Here is a 21,191-nt window from a genome sequence, read left to right as displayed (position 1 = left end):
GTTCATTATATTACTGTAGAGCTAAACAAAAATCGTGATAAAAGTACTGCATTTAGTTAAATTTACAAATCCATGATCCTAACCCACGCTGAATATTGTTTTAATTCAAGAAGCCACATGACATTTCTTTCATCCAAAAAGTGGAATGTACTAGGAGTTCAACCTCGAAAAAATTATTGAAAATAATAGCTTTGTTTTATCATAACAAATCTCATCTTTGAAAGCCATATCATTGGAATTGAACAAAAACAAGTGGAGATCATCTGCTCAAAACAAAGCTGCAAAAGATCATAAAACCCGAATATACTGCAAGAAGTAGATAAAGTGATACTGATAGGAATAGCTTGCAGCTCATGAACAGCTTACGAAGGAAACATAGTACCAAAAATTGTTTGTTTTTCAGACCCCTTTTATACCATACTTACACTGAAGACCCACTCCAAACCGACCCAAAACAGACCGATTCTGGGCTAATGAGGTTATGTACTCTTGGTTTCGGTCTGTCTTCGGTCTGATGTCGGCCTTTAAGGTGGGACTAGGGTATTAGTGAGCTCTAAGTCAAAGTAAACAATTGATTTGAGGGTCTGTTTGTACCAAACCCCTTTCTATATCAAGCCTTGCTAACATGATCACAACGTGATCACAACAAACGTGATTTCTATAGGGCATACAAAAGGGTATCAAAAGGGCCCTTGAATTGACTTTTCAAAAATAAATGCTAAAGTATTTCCTCTAATATCATCATTAAAAATAGAGAAAACTTTCAAGACAAGAAAAAGGATCTGTCCCATCCCATTGCCTTCACCCTGGATCTCTGTAATAAAAGAACAGGGGGGGGGGGGGAAGGGGTGTTTCACAAAGCCTGTTTTGATGACAAATGACCCCCCCAAAATCAGTGACAGATCTGCTGATAACCAATCAGAAGCAAGGATTTCAGTAGCTTATAACACAGACTGTCGTTTGCCACTGATGACAAGTTTTGCGAAACGGGGCCCATGTCTTTGTGTCCACTCAGAACCACGTCATGTGGGCCGTGCTGTCCAGCATGGTCTGAGTAGCGGGCAGCCCTTGACCGTTCTCCCAGTAGTGCTGGCAGGACAGCGGTAGCTCGGTGTGGGTCAGGGCCAGCTGGAAACACTGCTGGTCAAAGAAGTAGCGCATGTCCGTCCCCATCACGCTCTCCAGGAAACGACGGAATACCAGGATGTGGCTGAAATACGGAGCGAAACAAATTTGAAATGCATCAGAGAATAATAGTTCTACAGTATATAAACAGTGAAACCTGTCTATAAAGACCACCCAAGGGAGACAAGAAAAGTGGTCTTTATAGACAGGTGGTCTCTTTGTAGAGGTTCCTTTACTAAAGCAGGTTTGACTGTATATAAATTATTGATTTCAGTATATTTTTGCACACATAAGTAAAGAATTTGGAATCTTTAGTTCCTATCAAATACAGATGACATCATGTACTTAAAATTTATTGGGAAGAATATAAAATTTCCTTGGTAATTTGCCACTTATGACTTAGTAGAATCTTGTTTCTCATTTTAAGAAGTTTACTTATCTTTGGGATTCCCTCAAATAAGAAGGCATTAGCTATGTAATAAATATGCTCTAATAAAATTATATCTAGTGTATATGTCAAATTTGATAGCAACAGATTTGAAAATTCTAGGACAGATATGTTCTTGGCTCCCCCACCCCCCCCCCCCCTCATCTCCCTGGAGTAATTAATGCAAGATGTATATGTGTGCGAATGGGTCAGTATATCATAACAGATAAACCTTGCACCCTTCAGTTGCGAGGAACAACCGACCTAGTTTGAACCTTAAATCCATTCACTTCTGGGACCTGTTTCACAAAGACTTTTTTCAATGACAACTGAAAAAAATCAGTGACTGATAACCAATCAGCAGCAAGGTTTTCAGTAGCTTATAACAAAAAATATCATTTGTCACTGATGACAAGTTTTGTGAAACGCCCCCCAGACCTCTCTCTTTCCCATAGGCTTGATACTGGGACCACTCCATTCCCGGACGCAATGGGTCAAGCTGGTCATCCCATTTACCTTGTAGGCGCCGTCCAGTCGGTCAGGAAGTCCTCAACGAAATGATGGATGGAATCCGGTTTGGGGATGGTCTCGTGTTTTGACCGGCCGTTCATCTCTTCCAGGGTCGGGATGGTCTTGTAGTGGTAGATGACCGGATGAAGGAAGTTGGAGAGGTGGGCATCTTCCGGCTCTCCCACCGCCCTGTCGGATCTGAAGACGTCCTTGCCAGCGCCTAGGTGTGAAAGGGAAGAGGTATTGTAAGACACATGCTCCGGCGACAATTGTTCTGCTGTAATTTTCTAACACTCATCAATTTCCCATCTTCAAACCTGCACTTAACACTATACCAGACCCTAACCCTGATCCCAACCTTTAAAAAAAAATAGGTAATCTGTAGAAAACAGAAATAGAAGAAAAATAGATGAAGAATAATCGAAATAAGTTAATACCTGATGAATAACTTACAGAAATAAGGAAACTGTATTTATAAATATTAAAAATGTACTTTATTGCACTCAGGTACATCTTACAGGGGTCTTCCAATCTGCATAGAGGCAGAAATGAAACAGCGCCATCTACTGATGAAGAAAAGGAACCTCTAGCAAAGTCATTCGAGGCATGATAATCAAGTTACACAAAAGAGAAAGGGTGTTAGAGGGAAAGGGAGACAGAGAGAGCGAGTGAGACAGGGAAAGAAAGAGAGAGAGAGAGCAGAGGAGATGGGAGAGAAAGAGAGAGAGTAGCGGAGATGGGAGAGAAAGAGAGAGAAAGAGAAAGAGAGAGAGAGAGAGAGGGGGTGGAGAGAGGGATAGAAAGAGAGGTAGACAGAGGGAAGAATCATTTTTCTCTGAATCACTTGAAAACTCACCTGAAAAGTTTTTGCCATACTCCATGATCAGCACCAGTACTTCTGTATGGTTGTGACCCGATGCTTTTTGTAACCATGGCAACATAAGAGTTGGGAATTCCTCCAGATATTCAAACTCCATGGTATCCCTGGAAAGAGTGTAAAGTGGTCAGATTTACTGTTTATTCTTTCAGGCAAAATATATAGCGTCTAGTTGCATTCAAACAATAACAAAGTAAAAATATTTTACATAAAATAACCTAATAACGTAAGCGCGATAGCTCAGTCGGTAGAGCAGTGGTCTCGTAATCCGGTGACCCGGGTTCGAAATCAAGGCGATGCGCTAGTGCCCTTTGAGAAGGCATTAATCCTCATTACCAGGTCCCTCGGAGAGGACCTAAAGCCGTCGGCTGTTTGGTTGCTTACTTACAAGCATTTATGCTTTCTTAGCAGTCAGGTAAAATAACCCCCACCACCACCAATCATTGATTGTGGGAAAATGTATGTGTTTGTCACTTTTTCAAAAAATAACGTAAAGTGCATATACAAAAAATATGTAAAACATTACATGAATTTAAACGAGGCATACCAAAAGCTACTTTTACAAAAAATGCAGTAACATATTCTACTTCAGAAATTACTGTTCATTCAATGTCACAACTTAAATGAGAGAGGAGAGAATACCATATACTTATCTGAAAATACTTTTAAAAACAAAAATGGAAAATTATGTGTGAAATTATTATTCTTCAGGTTACAGAGAGAGAAAGTCACCTCTTGCATTCCTCTGTGTATACTTTTATCGTAAATTTCAAGTTTATAAAAACGAGAAAGGTGAATACGATCTACCTATTTAATTATTTTTGAGGCACAATTTCCTCAGTTATCATGCTCTTTATGTTGATTAGTTCAAAGTCATAACCCCCCCCTCTCCTTAAAGCCTGTCTGTACTAGTTTGGCCAGGGGGATTAGTCCTCCCTGCAAGGTCACTGACAGGTGGTTATCTCATCAAATCAGCTCTAAATTAACATAAGAAAAAGAGGATAATTGGGGACCAACAGGCACTGATTAGCCATTGTTTGCTATATAGCGGGTAGCTATAAAAAGTGCAGTGGGACTTTGAGAAAAAGAGTTGGTGCATACTTATGAAGCAGTATGACATCAGACAAGACATAGAACATCTGATAGAGCCCCGACGCCTCGTTTAATCGTCTGACCACGCGATCTAAGAGCTCCATCATCGGCAGTCTTATTGAGGGCCAGGGGACGCTGTGGTATCGCCACTCCAGCAGATGATGTAACACTCGGGCTGTACAAGGAGAAAACATAACCATGACATGATTACATGCATAATCAACACTATCATAGTAGAATAAGGCCTTTTAAAAAGAGATTTTGCATTGTCCTTTAGGTGCGAATACATGGGTCGCTTGGACGGAAATCTTTTTCTTTTTTTCCTTCCTCTTTGGGCTGATATTTCTCAGTGTTTAATGCTATAATACATATTTTTTTTTATTCATTAAACATTTTTTTCCTGAAAAAGGTCGCAATACAACATCTCTTTTTTTAACGCCAAATAATGATGATAATATTCTGGATTTATATACTGCCTAATACCTTTAAAGGGGAAGTCCCCCCTGATATCAAGTTGGTTTTAATAGTGGCAGAACGAGAGTGAAACAGAATGATTGCCTGAGCTATAAAGAAAGGAATACTTTCTAAATTACTTTGAAAACATATTTAGAAGTTGCATCATCATGTGACATGCACTATACAAGAGAAGTATTATTGCTTTCGTTGATATTTATCATTATCATTGTCTCATTTACGGAGCACTAAATCTCAATCTCTACAATGCTGTGACAGAGTGAGTAAATGTAATACAAGGTGATGAAGCGGATCCTAATCAAATGATTGGGTGAAAGCGTACATGTGACCAGGCATTTATTTTGCCTAACACGACATTTTACTAATGACCAGTCGGTAGTAAAATGACCAGTCGGCAAAATAAATGCCTGGTCATGTGTACGCTTTCACCCAATCATTTGATTAGGATCCGCTGTGTATTATTTGTTTATTAACTTCATCATGAATCTACTTATCCCTTTTCATTTTTATTAATGAAGTGAATTCTATTTATATATTTAGTTATGATAAAGATGATCAATCGACTTCTTTAGAGAAAAATATAAATTTGTTGACTTTCTAGTTGAATACAAATGGAGAGCTGCTTGCCAGGAAATCCTAGAGTTACCAAATTGGTTCTGATCAATCATAACTTTTATTCATATTTGCTCATATTTCACTCATCTCTTCTCCTTTTTCTACTTCTATCAAAGGCATCGTTTATCAATGTTAAATCTGAGATGCATGGCTCTACCTGTTATCAGTGTCTGTGATATATGGTTTAATATTGAAGCCCTAAAAAAATTGCGCTTCAAAATAATCATGAAGTGCCTCAAAAAAGTAAAAAATCTTTGAGTGACCGGTTTTACCATACTCATTTTCCTCAATAGACTGTAGTGTTATAAAAACCGTTAGGAAACAATCATAAATATCTTGATAATCAGACAGACGATGTAAAAGTCATGGGATTCCTGACTGACCTAAAGGTTTTAAAAATTATGATTGCACCATGAGCTAAATCCAGGATTTTGTTTCAGAATCTGAGACAATGTTACCGAGTCACTTTTAAAGCCAACTTGATGCCAGGATGGCCTTCCCCATAAATGCAAGTGTATGAGATGAATCACTTTACTTGTATATCGAAATCCGTGGATGAACCCTCCGGCTGACTTCTTGAAGTCGATAGAATGAGTGTTGGTTCCTGCAAAGAACATCCCTCTGATCCCTGCAGCCTCGTAATTGGCCTTTACGAACGGGTACTTCTTGGTCCGTTTCTTCGACCCTGGTTGGGGTGCTGTAGAACTACAGAGATAAAAGGTGTAGGGTAAGGATTAGTGTAAGGGTTAATGTTACTGTTAGTTCGTTTCTTCGACCCTGGTTGGGGTGCTGTAGAACAGAAGGAAGAAAATTGGATGATCTGACATTTGTTCAAAAGGTTTATTATATGAATGATAGAGGGAAAGGTCAGGATTGCAATAGGATTTCAGACTAGGTTTAGAGTTCGGTTTAGGTTTGGTTTTAAGGTTAGTGTGAGGGTTAATGTTTCTGTTAGTGTTAGGGTTGGTGTTAGGGTTACTGTTAGGGTAAGCGTTAGTATTAGACTTAGCATTAACGTTAATTTTAGAATTAATTTTAGTTTCAGTGTTAGGATTAGTGTTAGTGTAAGGGTTAGTGTTAGGGTTAAGGTTATTATTAGGGTTAGTGTTGGGGTTAGTAAATTTTTCACAAAGCTATCTTGGATGTTAAAAACAATAATATTTTTCCTTTATTCTTCCTCTACTCATGCATTTGCCATATTTTTAGGGCTCTGAATTATAAATAATTGAACCAAACCACAAATGTGGTATGATTGTAGCGAAAGGGTTAAAGTACCATGAACTGACAGAATAATGGAAAGATCTTGGCAGAAACAGAGAAAGTCTTAGTAAACATAAACGACTTCTTCACATTTTCTAGTAATCTGATCCAAATTCCATGAAATGAGTATTATACACATACATGTACTGTACATGGACATTTCAATCAGTACAAAATAGGTATTATGAAAAAGATTACGCGCTCCAGTTTTCATCTAAAATACTTGACAATGGTTTGAAATGAAATTTTTCCTGAAAGAAAAAATAGGAAAACTTACTTTTCAAATATTGAGAAATCAAAAGTAAAACCAAGGCACCGGATCACTTTGTCATAAGGGTGTCGTAACGCAAAGTTATCGATCACAAGCTTGTCTGCAATCGTGAGATCCCCATCCTGGGGGATAAGCTGAAGGCGGCCATCTGACCGCTTGACCAGGGAGAGTTCCACCATGTCCGCCTCTAACAGACCGTCCAGAGACTTGAGCTGATAGGTGTCCAGTAACCCATTGTTGATAGCTCTGGATGGATAACAGATCAAATCGTGAGGAAAGTTTTATTAACATTTTAGTTCGGATGTGAAAATAATTTGAATTAGTTTAAATTGTTTATCCTCCTTCTCCTCCTCTCTTTCTTCTTCTCCTTCTTCTTTTGTACTTATTATCATTTCTATCATCAGTTTATTGTTCTTCTTATTATTATCATCATTATTTTCTTATTTCCATAAGCTTTCATACAGGAGCTGCCACATTCACACACAATGTGAGTTTAAGTTCACGACAATGTGGTAGTTAACTTGAATATCTGAAATTGATGATACTTGAGTACTCATATATCCAAGAAAACTTGTTACACTCAATTTTAGACTAAATATAAGACTGAATATTAGTAAAAAGGGTTCTGAATGCTGTGGAAAAGCACAATAGGTAAAGTAAAGTAGTTGTCAAGGAGATAATTATATTTTGAAATAATTCAGATATTTACTGCATCTTTCTGTGCTGTTAGGAAGACATCTCCTAATCCATGTTAAATCAATAAAACCTTCATGGCAAATTGAAAGAACATCAAATAGAAGTTTTCAGAAATATGAATAGATATATGATAAACTATACTGAGAGGAAATACTATTTCTAGATGCTATATAGTACATTAAAAGTTTGAGAATATAAAGTTAATGTGGTTTGATTAGCAAGTGGCGCTTGTAAAATGGTGACTGGCTGGAATGCTCCCAAGGGAGCGGAAAATGTGCATACATTGTGTGCGGGTAACCCTGAATCCGATGACCGGAGTAATAATATGTGCTGCGCCTAGAAACAAAGTTTTAGGCGCATTATAAAATGTGAGCTATTATTATTATTGTTATTAATGTCCAGTTAAACAGATCACTTGATTCTATTAGATATAACATACCTCAGATCACCCACATAGTGCGTCTCCCACGCCATTTTGACCCTTGATCTCCCCATGACGTGGATGACATTGGTCGAGCCGATGATGTGGTCTGCCGTCTCAAAGGCGGAGTTGCCCCGCCCGAGGATGAGGACGCTCTTTCCCTCAAAGTCATCGCGGTCCAGGGACATGTCCTCGTAGCCTTCCGTGTACTCCTGGCCCTGGAAGGTGGGAATGTTGGGTTTGTGCATCCCTGTACTAATGACCATGACTCTGTATAGACAAAAAATAGAAATGAGAGGGAAATTGCAGGTAAGTAATGATAACGATTACCATAATAATAATAATGATTATAATAATAACAATGATGATGATAATAACAATGATGATGATAATAATCACAATGATGATGATCATAATCACAATGATGATGATCATAATCACAATGATGATGATCATAATCACAATGATGATGATCATAATCACAATGATGATGATTATGATAATAATAACAATAATGATGATCATAATCACAATGATGATGATTATGATAATAACAATAATGATGATAATAATAACAATGATGATGATCATAATAACAATGATGATGATCATAATAACAATGATGATGATCATAATAACAATGATGATGATCTTAATAACAATGATGATGGTCATAATAACAATGATGATGGTCATAATAACAATGATGATGGTCATAATAACAATGATGATGATCATAATTTGTCTTTTATCCATTTAGAAACTCAATGTGAGATGAAATTGATGGTTGAGAGCCTGAGGGTATTAATCTTTATGGCTCTAAGTTGAAGAAATATAAATCCCTCAAAAAAAGTTTGAAAACTCAAGCTTGATAGAATATATCTCCCTGAATACGGCATAATCATCACTATGTTACGTATTATTAGAAATTATGTATATGTCTTTAAGATGATACTATAGGGCAATTCCACGGTAACGGAAGGACACTCAGACAAGATTTTTGAACTTCAGGTTCATACTAAAAGAACTGTTTTATTAGTATAAGATGTGAAACAGTACAGATATAATACCTATATAAGTGCCTTTAATTCTCCCAAAAAAAATTGTCATTATGGTTAAGTAGTTTAAGAATGTGCATATTAATTATCTCGGTAACGGAAGGACATAAAAATGGACATGGTTTTTCCAGTTAATTAGTGTTTATCCAAACTTTGTGAAGTTGATGAAGCTTTCCACTTGACTGAAACACATTTTGTTCCCCGTAGTTTAATACATACTAATAAAACATTTCTTTTAGTATGAACCTGAAGTTCAAAAATCTTGTCTGAGTGTCCTTCCGTTACCGTGGAATTGCCCTATATTTGTTATGATTTTGCAGCCATAAAATGAGCAGTACATCAAAATAAGGGGCTGGGATCAAAGTGACAAATTGCAAATAATCAAACTATTGTCATTCTGTATCTCTTATTTTTCTGCTTTCATAAAAATGAACGTATTGCAAAGGTCGGATTGTCCTTTAAGTATTTCAATATTACATGGAAGTGTTCAGGCAGAATGAGAGGAGAGAAGGTAAATTGGGCAACATTTGAATTAAGTACACGGATAAGAGAGCGAGTAAGACAGCAATAAAAATGGGCGAAAGAAATAAGAAAGAAAAGAGAAAATAAGAGAGAAAAGAGAAATAAGAAATAAAGACAAGAAAATAGAAATAGAGAAAAATGGAAAAGGTAGTGTGCAGGCAGAGTGGGAGAAAAGGGAGAGGGGTAGAATGAGCAACACTTCAATTAAGTACATGGATATGAGAGCGAGTAATACAGCAATAAAAGGGGCAAAATAAATTAAGAAAGAAAAGAAAAAAGAAAACGAGAAAGGAGAAAATAAGAAATAAAAAAAATAAGAAAACGAGAAATGGAAAAATAAATAGAGAAAAACGGAAAAGATAAAAGAGAGAAATAGAGTAAACAAGATGATTAGAAAATGAGAGGGAAGAGAAAGTGAAGAGGAAGAAAGAAAACAAGAAGATAGACGGAAAGAAGGGAGGGGTAAAAAGAGACTGGTTAGTCACAGAGACAGGTAAGGAAGCCGACGTTCATATTTTACGGTAACACTTTCAAGTATAAAGTCGACCTTCATTCGTAGCCTCTTCATGTGTACATCTATTACACGCACCCCGAGGACACGGGAGAAAGAAGAACGCTCCAGACGGAGTAATTGTTTGAAGCCGCATAAATTTTGTGAATAGCGCGGTGCTCAATTAAACTCGAAGCGTGCCCACAGCACCGGCAGGTGGCTGAGACGAGAGAGTTGTTTACTTCAAGATGATGCCCAGTGTTAAGAGATGTAGATGGTTTTTCGTAATCAGTATAAAGTGTAAGTGCAATCGGATGAGTAGCGTGTGGGCATACATGTCCTTTCTTCATCTCTCTGTCTGGTTCCCTTTCTAACTTTATTTTTTCAATACACTTACTCATTCTCTTTCTTACTCTTTCTCACTCTCTCTCTCTCTCTGTCTCTCACTCTGTCTCCCACTCTCTTTCTTCCTCTCTCTCTCTTTCCCGTTATGTTTCTTTTTCACTCTCTATTTCCCACTCTCTTCTTCATTCTCTCTCATTATCGTTTGTCCTCTCTCTCTCTCTCTCTCTCTCACTCTGTCTCTCACTCTTTCTTCCTCTCTCTCTCTCTTTCCCACTATGTTTCTTTTTCACTCTCTTCTTCATTCTCTCTCACTATCTTTCTTCCTCTCTCTCTCTCTCTCTCTCTCTCTCTCTTTCCCACTTTGTTTCTTCCTCACTCCCTCACTCAAGATGATGTCCAGTGCAAAGAGACGTAGATGCAATTGCTTAGAAATGTCCATGGAGAAGATCTGTCCTCCGTTTTTTGTAATCAGTAGGTGTAACTGCAATAGGATGAGTAACGTGTGGACATACGTGTAATCTTTTCATCTCTCTGTCTGGTTCCCTTTCTAACTTTATTTTTTTCCACACACTTATTCACTCTCTTTCCCATTCTGTTACTCTTACTCTTACTCTTTCTCACTCTCGTTCTCACTCTCATTCTCACTCTCCCTTTCCCACTTTGTTTCTTTCTCACTCCCTCTTTCTCACTCTCTTCTTCAATCTATCTCTCTCATTCTCAGTCTCTCTCTCCCCTCTCTTTCGTTCTTCCTCTCTCTCTTTCTCTTTCAACTGATCCCTCTTTCCCACTCTCTTCATCATTCTATCTATCTCATTCTCAGTCTCTCTCTCCCTCTCACTTTTTTAATCATTCTCTCCCACTATCCTTCTCTTTTTTTGTCTCTTCCCTCAACCTACCTTTTTTTACACTCTTTCTTTAAAGGATAGATAACAATAAAAAACCTGTACAGTATACATCCAAGTCAAATCTGCTTTTTAAAAGCTACCTGACAGAAAGAGCACTGGGTTTAAAAAAAAAAAAATCAATTTATGTTTCCCATAAGAACCTCTTAAAAAAAGGGAAATTGTATTTAAAAACACATTCAAGTGATTCTATTTGAATTTGTACAGAATAACTATTCATATATATACATATGGCCTCAAAACTACTGTTATGCAAAAGTTGTTCTACAAGGCCAATTTCAGGCTATATTTGAAGCTCTCCCCATTCTTCCTTTTTATACATGTACATAAAGATAATATTATACCTACAGGCCAACATCATATACTCAAACCGAATCGTTTGTTATGGCTATGAAAATGAAATAAATAATACATTTGTCAAGTACATGTATAACTGTATGTACATTTTAGAAATAGAATGAAAAATCACCTTCCTTTAAAACTCCTTTCCTTGTTTCTCTTGAGCTGTTTTAGTTTACACTTTACAGGGTTGCTTAATTACTGTAAACATATGGTTAAATTGATTGATTGATTTGTTATTCGCCAAGCTTCCGACATACAACAATATACAAGAATAACAGATAAAAATTAAGTCAGTGTGAACAGGATAGCCAAGAAAGCTTGAGAGCTTATTTCCAGCGGTGTCCGCAACATACAGTGTACATGTACATAAATTAGTAAGTTAGAATAGCAATATTTACAGACAGATAATTAAGGAAAAAAAATTATTAAAGATAATTTTGATGATAATAATAATAATAACAACATTAAACTGATAGAAATGATAATAAGTACAAGAAGAAGGAGAAGAAAAAAGAGGAGGAGAAGAAGGAGGAAGAGGAAAATAATGATGAATATGAATAGGTAGTATTGCTAACATCATGCCTACAAGTGTGTGTAAAATAAATTGTGTATGTACCTTCAGCTTTTCGAAATGTCTGACCTTTGCAATACGGTAGACCACCAAATTAATCACAAAGCTTTGTTTTTTATTTCTTCATGCATGAATATTATGCAGGCACGGCTGAACAAATTGATCAAATCTACCGCCAATATTGCATTTGGTAATTTCTTGGGTAAGGCTTGTTGATAACGAATGAAAAAAAAACAATCTCCAGCAAATGGCAATATCATTTGAATGGTACTGGCTGCCTGTATGGATGTACATGTAACCTTTCGGTAAATGTTGTGTGTTGTTTAGATGAATAAAGAATGGAGTGCATTGTACATGAACAGCAACACACAAAATGTTACATGTTTATTCTGGTGAAATATTTAATGTACATGTGTAAATCCATTCTTGCACTTTTTATCTAATATAGGTAGATATGTTGTAAAGGGTTGTGATTTACATGTATACCAGTGGTGATAGTGAGCACTAAAAAAAGAATAGGTTTTTTGTTTTCCCCTCAACCACGCCCCCCTTGAGTAAAAAAAAAAAAGAGGATTCGCGGGGAAAATATGGCATCTAACAACATTCCCCCCATTTTGAGTAAGAAAATTGGGACAAAATTGGGGGGGGGGGGGGGGGGGGAAATAGGGCAAAATAGGGAAGAATAGAGAAAATAAGAGGGAAATCGGGAAAATCAGGATAAAATAGGGAAGGAAAAAAAATTGGTAAAAAAAAAAAAAAAAAAAAATCTGGATTTTTTTTTTTTTTTTAATCGGGAAGAAAAAAAAAATTGGGGAAAAAAATTGGGAAACCAATTTAAATCAGGTTTTTATCAGGCCTGGTATACGTAGGTTAGGTTACTCATTATATACGATTGTCACCCTCTGGCTATAGACTTATACATGTACCACAATCTAACCCCCCCCCCCCCCCCCCCCCCCACCCCTTGCCTCTCTCTCCCTTTCTCTCACTCTTTCATCTCCCCTATCTCTCCTTTTCTCTCTCTCTCTCTCTCTCTCCCTCTATTTCACTCTTTCTTTCTCTCTAGTCTCTATCCTCATCCTGAAATCTCTTTCTCTTTAACTATCTTGCATTCACCTTCCCTATAACTCTCTCTGTCTCTCTCCCTCTCACTAACTCTCTCCCTTGTGTTCAACATCTACAGAGCAATGCTCTTAAACTATCTTCTTTAATGCTATGAAATAAAACAACCTGCAAATCTATCAAATCTGAAAACACCATATGGCACAGTATTTGTTTGTGTGTTCTGGTTTCTATAACTTACGTTGAAAAGCAAGGTTTTATGTAAGATGGATTGTATCTCTCTCTCTCTCTTTCAGCCATATTACATTGCATCAAAACAGGCAATAGAAGCCACACATCAATTACCATGCACCTCTCCCGCTCTTGCAATCAACTGGAGGCTATTGGTATGATCAAACTTCCAGGGAAAGAATCATTTGGCTTGGGATGGACAAAGTACATGTGCATGTATCTACTCAATGTTGCACTAATCAAACTCACTTTGCCCCAACATTTATGAAACAGTCATTTTGACAATGACCCAGAAAGAAAAGGTCAAATGTACACAGAAGTGGTTAGGATGGATTCCTATGCTCATTGAGTACCATGCTGTGTTATATCCTATTAACAATAATTGTCAAATTTGGGTATGGGGGAAAAAGTAGATTTGAATATTTCAATATTTATTTATTTATTTATTTATTTATTTATTTATTTATTTATTTAAAAATATTTATACAGGATGCCAATATCAACCAAGGCTGTTTTTCATATTGGTCCTGTATGCTGCCACTTTCAGTATTTTGAATGCTCAATTTCAAGTTTAGAATTCCTGACATCAAATGACACATGGCCAAGCAACACATACACATTTTTACTCTGTTTTTCACTCTTTAGAGCTCACGTTAGTGATCGCTCAATTTATATTTTAGAGAGAGAGAGAGAGAGAGAGAGAGAATAACCTGTTCTTATCGAACAAAACACAGAGTAACATAGAAAACATCAACTCAAGAAAGTAATGGAAAATGCACAAATCAAATGAAATATAACGATATGCGGCTTCCTATTGCCTGTTTTGATGCACTGTATTAAATATTGTTGAAAAATCACTTTTCAATGTATAAGTTATACAAACCAGAACACACAAACAAATACTGTACCATATGGTATTCTCAGATTTGATAGATTTGCAGGTTGTTTTATTTCATAGCATTAAGGAAGATAGAAAAACCAAAAATTTGAATTTTACCCTAAATAAAGGGTTCCTTTTTTTTTTGCATATATCTACCTTGGTTGCAGGGGACTACATATAAACATGCATGGGTACAATGAACAAATAGGATATGGATAACATTGAAAAATACACACACCTGGGGCAAAATAAGTTTATGTAATTTCAAATCTTTATTATATTCATCACATTTTGTTTCACTATTTTGGGGGAGATATCTCTACAAACTCATTTATTTGGGTTTTTATAACTTGTTCCATTATTGTTTAATATCTTAATGTACTTATGTATATTCTAGAAGTGAAAGATTTTTCATGTTATTTATAGTACCTTTTGCAAATGTATGTGTTCTTGTAATGTGTTCTTGTAATGTGTTCTTGTAATGTAATTTTTATGGAAATGAATAAACTTAATTGAATTAATTGAATAATAATAATTAAACACAAAAAAGTTTATTTTCTTTCATCCTTGATAAAAGGTTCTTCTATATGTCTACCCTAATTGCAAAAGGCAACATGAAATGGGTACAATGAACAAAAACAAAAAACAATGGCAACAATGGAAAATGCACATTATCAAATGAATAATGATATTAAACCTGAAACAAGAAAACATGGAATTTTATCCTTGAAAGTACATTTTTTCTTTCTTCACATACCTGCACTGGTAGCCGTTGCCATGTTGGTCTTGCATAGTGAAGTACTGCCCACTCAGGTTGGGCGGTTCGTGTCGTGCTATATCCGAGATCTCGGTGTTATACTGGACATTGAGGCCAAGTTTGGTTGTGTAATCATTCAGGTACTTGACGTAGGTGTCTGCATCAGGGAAGAACTCCTTGGAGTAGTGCCTGGGAGAGGATCAAGAAATGACAGTTATCTTTCTTTAAAGGTATCGTTTAACCATGTTAAATCTGAAATGCATGGCCGTAAGTGTTATCTGTGTCTGTGGTATGGTGTAATTTTGAAGCCCTAGAAAAATTGCACTTCAAAATGGTCATGAAGTGCCTTAAAAAAGTAAAACATTTTGAGTGACCAGTTTTACCATACCGGTACTCATTTCCCCCAATGGACCAGAGTGTTGTTTTAAAGTCGCATATGCATCCAATATGTTCATTTGAACCCTGGCAAATTCATGACCCCATATCAAAACTTTGCATTACCTTTAACTACTCTTTTTCTGAAATAAATAACAAAGGTATTGACCAATAATAATAAAGCAATTGATTGGGCAGCATTCAAAGGAACCTAATTTTTCATCCCAAACAATAACCATATGTTACATGTATGCTTCATGTACCTGCCATTTCTAAAATGTGCAGTACTTTCCACATCAAACATTTTCTTGGACAATTTTCAAAAGGGAAAGATTCATCTCTTTTTTTCCTTCAATTTCTTAGAAATTAGCTGAACTTCAAAATATTACATAAGGAAGATACATGTACTGTTCTCTTACTTCATGAGTATTAAAATTGTCATCATATATAACATATTTTCTTGAATAGATTTTTACACAGGAGATTTTCAGATCTTTTTCTATTTCTTCCAAATTAGTAGAACTTGAGAAGACAAGGAAATAACTTAACCTAAATCAAAACCCTTTACTAAATAGATATTAGATAAAAAGTGAAAGAATGGATTTACATTAAATATTTCAGCTGATATGTACATTTACTATACTTCATGAGTAAACTCTTATCACCCCTGAAGTAAGGGATTCTACACCAGATTTTCTTTAGCAAATTTTTCAAAAGGAAATACTTGTCTATTTTTTCTTTCTTTTTTTCTCACAGAAAATTAGCAGAACTTGATAAAAACGAAAGGAAAATGTACTTACTTCATGAGTAAACTTTCATCGTCACTGAGAAGAGAATTCCAGTCATGTCTCATATTGAACTCTTTGTTCGTCTTTCCTGTGTGTCTCTTGTTGATGCTGATCAGCTTCCGATGGCGGGGGTAGGTGTTGAAAAATGACCCGCTCATGTTTGCCTTCTCAAAAATGACATAATTGCGCCCCGCCCTCTCCAAGAAGAACCCCATCTGCAAGCCGGAGGGACCCGCCCCAACGACGCAGTAGTTCCATTTTTGCGCCGACGATTCTTCGGTGAGATACGCTGGGATGAGGAAGGTACATAATAGAAATGGGAGAATCATCTGAAGAAAAGCCATGATGATGTTCACCGGCAAGCAGCCAGCTAGAATGAAATCAATTTGTTAAATCCTGGAGAGATATATATAACCGTTTGGTTACGACCATATGTTTGAAATCTCTCTGGTGTCCTAGAAGAATACCAGCAAGACTGATCACAATCCACAGTATGATGAATGGCTGTGAGTATTGATATCTCGTGCAAGGATCCAGGCAAGTTCTTTATTGTATCAAATCAAAATGGAATATGATGCATGTTCTACCACGGGTATATTCTCTCTCTTGGGGAAATGTAATAAAGCCAGGGAGAGCGAGAGTGAGAGAGGGAGGGAGAGAGAGAGAGTTGTTGCCATTGAATGTTTCCCCAAGTCGAAAATCAAATCAAACCTCCTGCATAGATGGGTAGCAGTGTACCAGATCGAAACAACCAGAGACACTGCGCATGTCTCTGTGCGACTGTGCGTGTGTGTTTGGAGAGCGATTTGTTTTACCTGCTCCTGTGAGCGTGAAATGACTGTTTGTCGAAGCGCCGCACAGCTGTGCGTCGGTGGACTCCCCTCTCCTCAATTATGGATGCAGCGGAGCGTCCAAGCACCGTCCTCCTCGGCAAGCCTTGCGTAAACTCTCCCCCGCCGGGATGCGCTCCTCCTGTATACTCCGACACTGTTTTAAACCCGAGACGGAGCGATGATGAATAATTGATGACGAGTGGGTGAGGATGACATCTCAATGCAACCTGCCGTGGGGGACGTTACCGGACGACTCGGATCAGGAAAGACGACACCGCTCGTTGTCAGTCCATGCATGCACTGATTTTGTGCGCAATTACATGTAATCCTCCGCGTACCAGAAGCAGGGCTACATGATCCGTTTACAGATTAATGACTTGTGTTTTTACCACTCGCTACACTCGACGGCACATGCTGTCTTGTAGGTGTCAATTTTAAATTGAGACGTCTTTGGGTTCGTCCATTAATACTGATGACTAGATGCACTGCATGTATGTAGTGTAAACCTGTAAGAAAAATTCGAAATCAAAGATTTAATCATTTTTCTCAAACATGAGGATCACTGAGACATACTTGCAGTTATCATTTGAGAAATATGATGTCCTCTAATTTCATCATAAGGTGAGGAATTAACACTTGAAATGGAACTCGAAAAGAAAAAAAATCTGAATGAATATAAATCAGAAGAACATAAAACATGAATTATAAATTATCCTTTAAATTGAATCTTACAGTAGAAGAAAAAACACACTCCTTTTTGTAATACATCTAGTTAATTGAACCACATTGTTTTTAAAACAAAATATGTAATTTGCCAATAATTTCATAGGCTTCAAAGTGGAAGCGCAGGCCTGCATTCTAAATACAATCATATGTGAACATGGGTTGCATTGCAATATTTACACAAAATGAAATTTGAAAGCAATCATGAAACATTCAATGCTTTAATACTCATTTAAGTGTCAATATACAGTAGACAGTAAAAAGGAAAAGGCCGTAACCCCAAATTCCAAATAAAAAAAAAAGAATGCACATACTATAATGGTTCTTTTAAAATATATTGAATATACAATTAATCAATCTCAACAATATTTGCATTACCATTCATGAATTCAATTTTCCCCCCAATAATATAGCTAGACACAGTCAATGCCCAACAGCAAAGGATGTTATTTCAGCATCAGGATGTGTCTATATAAAAACTATTAATTAATTTTGCATAGCTCTACTGAGTATTGAACAGGAAATGGTCATCGCTTCGAGATATTTTTTTGTAAATATGGGAAGGTTTTGGGGAAGAAGGGTGAATTCCTCAGTGTATTCTGCCCACGACCAGTATATGAAAATAAGCACCTGCTTTAATGTTTGATGAGGGGAGGTGTGAAGTGGCACAGCCTTGTCCCATAGGTAATGTCTGCAGAGGGGTACCCCCTTTCACACAAGAAAAACTAAATGTACATAATCTGATAAATGATAAGTCTGCAGTTCTCTACATATATATACATGTATATATTTATATATGTGAATGATTGGTCTATAATTTTTTTTTCAATGTGAACAAGCCACCACGATTTAAAAAAAGAAGATATTTGTTATCATTTTCTCTCAGTTCAAATACATGCATACAATTACATGAACAAATCATTCATATTAAACACAATTGTACATATTCTTCATAACAAAACTAGATGAACTGTACATTGATATTTTAGCTTTTATAAATTGCAATAATAAAAGGAACATTTTCATAAACTGTTTAGAAAACATTTTCATATTTATATATATGATCAAAGAACATATTTGAGAATAAAGAATGCTTTAGCAGCCATGCATGAAGTCGTTCGTCTATGGCTGATCTTCAACGAAACAGAGTTTAGTCTTTTGTCCATTCCGTTTGTTGCTACGGAAGGCAGCCAGTGAAAACGAATTTGTTTAATGTAATTATGGAAATGCAAGCATCACTTTAAACAAACAGAACTTTCCTATTCCTTGCTCTTTTTCCCTGATTGAGGTGTCATATTAAAGGGCAAAAACTGAACTTTCTAGAATATGATTTTCTCTTTGAATTCAGATACCGTCAGCCAAATTACTTTTTGATTCCCTCTCTTCAACTTAATTTTAATCACTCATGCGTGAAAAATGTATCATAAGAGTTGCATCAAATGAAAGAGGAGGGTCTAAGCTTTACAAATATGGGTCATTTATAAATTATAATTGTGATTAAGTTAGGATAAAACATCGATAATTCTCGGTTTCGTTTTTTCTGGGACGCACTGTGTAGAATTACTTTTAATCTTCTTGAAGACCTGGAGAATCTCTTCCACTGAAAGCTGTCCCAATCATTGTTTTTCTTAACACTGTCACCTTGCAAAACTGTCAGCAGGATATTATGCACAACTGACCATTATACCTTTCCTGTTTTGTAAATACTGATAAGGTATCAGTTCTTGCAAGGATGATCTTCATACAAGGTTCATCATTAAATACAGATGGTTCTCTACATGACTTATACATGTACAATCATAATTGAAATAAACACCTTCCTATCAGGATATTATGGTACGAGGCCATTGTGAAAAACATAGCGATTACCTAAAGCAATGAAAACATTCTTAGGGCAATGTTTTATTTAAGAACCTAATAAAGGGTTGAACTTCAAATAGTGCAAGAACTTTGCATGCAGCTCCACATTTCCATTACAATGAATTGAAGTCCATCCTGATTTTAAGGTTGGATTTTATAATAATAGAAGCAGAAAAATATAGAAACAGCTCAGTAAAACCAATTTAAACCAATTAAAACAATTTAAAAATAAGAAAGTTATCAATTTTTAAAGGTCTGATTAATCAAAAACAAATTGGCAACTCTGTGATGTATCTTGAAACGTCCCTCTCATTTGTCCTACCGGTATACTAAAAAACTTCAAAAGTGCATGTTTTCCCTTAAAGGGAACCTCACCCCAAAGGATAAAGGAGGTATTCTGAAAATGAGGTGTATTACTGTCCTATGATGTATAAAATTCCTTACGAAAATGTACAAGAGATATCAATACAGATATTCTTGGCATGATGTGATACCTTTTAGTATGACATGGGCGCAGCCATTTTCTTGAAAATGTGATGTACCAGTTGAAGTTGTACATGTACATGTACCGGTATATCATGCACCAAGCTTTTAAGTACCGGTAGTAGGAAAGACTTTTAAAATCAATAAAAAAAAAAAACTTTACTTTACAATGAGGAAAAATCATAGCTGAGAAGATGGGAATTAAATTTGGTGAAAAATATATATCAGGGGAACAATTGTAACTACATGTAGTTCATTTTAAAAAAATACTAAAATATAGCAATTGACAAATCTATTTCATTTATCAAAAACTTTCTCCACAGAAAACCACCAACTTATTTATGCAATTTGCGTTTTGGCAATTGTAGTACAAAAGATAACAGCAGGTGAATGAAATGCTTCATCACCACACACACCTGGGAATGAAGCATCCATAAATTTGAATACATTTACTTGATTAATGACTTCACATACGTATGTAGTACATGTACGTCAAGATATCAAGAAAATGGTGATGCCCATGTCATGCTGAGAAACTTTACATTATTCTTGCTTTTGCAAATTGCACACTTTTTTTTCCAAATGATTGTTTTTATACATTTCACTGAAGTGTTTAGAGCCAGGAGGGCACAAACTCACAGACTTTAAAACCGAGTTAATGCCCTTTTGACTTTATATGATATCTTTATTCAACCTTCATCCTTTTTGTATGCCCCTTTCTATCATGTACATCAATGGATCATTAAAATCATTCTGTGTGTATATGCCCCTTTCTTTCATACATGTACATGTACATGCAAAATCAAACTCAACTCAACTCAACTCAACTCAACCCAACCCAACTCAACTCAACTCAACTCAACTCAACTCAACTCAACTCAACTCAAAATATTGCAAATCATTGTATCATTTACATGTATACCTGAGATATGTCTGTTTTGGGCCAGAAGGGCGTAAACACATATGTACACGTACGTTAATACAGAGTTAATGCCCTCATGGCTCTCAAAAGAAATAGTGGGTTTTTTACACAAAATGTATTCACCATAAATTTCTCGCTGACGCAGAAAGCTCCTTGGAAAGAATCAAAGTATAAAACGCTGTTGAAGGAAGAGGCGAGCCTCTTCAAATTACAGCATCGCCTAATCTTTGATTTCCTGCGGCCGGCCGCTCTCTGCCACGGCTATTGCTCTCAGACAGA

The 21,191-nt window shown here is 36.3% G+C and overlaps 1 protein-coding gene across 2 annotated transcripts in view; it reads right to left on the bottom strand.

The window, feature by feature from the left end:
• Positions 1-900: 900 nt before the first annotated feature.
• The window catches only part of LOC115923503 (FAD-dependent oxidoreductase domain-containing protein 2-like), a 31,417-nt gene continuing 11,126 nt past the window's right edge, over positions 901-21,191 (bottom strand). For both annotated transcript variants that reach the window (XM_030984310.1, XM_030984311.1), the window contains exons 2-10: positions 16,104-17,430; positions 14,929-15,117; positions 7,787-8,038; positions 6,658-6,897; positions 5,656-5,825; positions 4,041-4,206; positions 2,919-3,046; positions 2,069-2,282; positions 901-1,210 (exon numbers count right to left, since the gene is read on the bottom strand). In XM_030984310.1, coding sequence (XP_030840170.1) covers positions 1,012-1,210; positions 2,069-2,282; positions 2,919-3,046; positions 4,041-4,206; positions 5,656-5,825; positions 6,658-6,897; positions 7,787-8,038; positions 14,929-15,117; positions 16,104-16,435 — 1,890 coding nt within the window. In that variant the 5' untranslated portion in view covers positions 16,436-17,430 and the 3' untranslated portion in view covers positions 901-1,011. The remainder of the gene's footprint in view (positions 1,211-2,068; positions 2,283-2,918; positions 3,047-4,040; positions 4,207-5,655; positions 5,826-6,657; positions 6,898-7,786; positions 8,039-14,928; positions 15,118-16,103; positions 17,431-21,191) is intronic.

Source organism: Strongylocentrotus purpuratus, unplaced genomic scaffold, assembly GCF_000002235.5.
Source record: "Strongylocentrotus purpuratus isolate Spur 01 unplaced genomic scaffold, Spur_5.0 spur5_scaffold_14, whole genome shotgun sequence".
NCBI classification, from domain to species: Eukaryota; Metazoa; Echinodermata; class Echinoidea; order Camarodonta; family Strongylocentrotidae; genus Strongylocentrotus; species Strongylocentrotus purpuratus.
The sequence above is the reverse complement of the archived record's forward strand: the minus strand, read 5'-3'. Positions and strand labels throughout refer to the sequence as shown.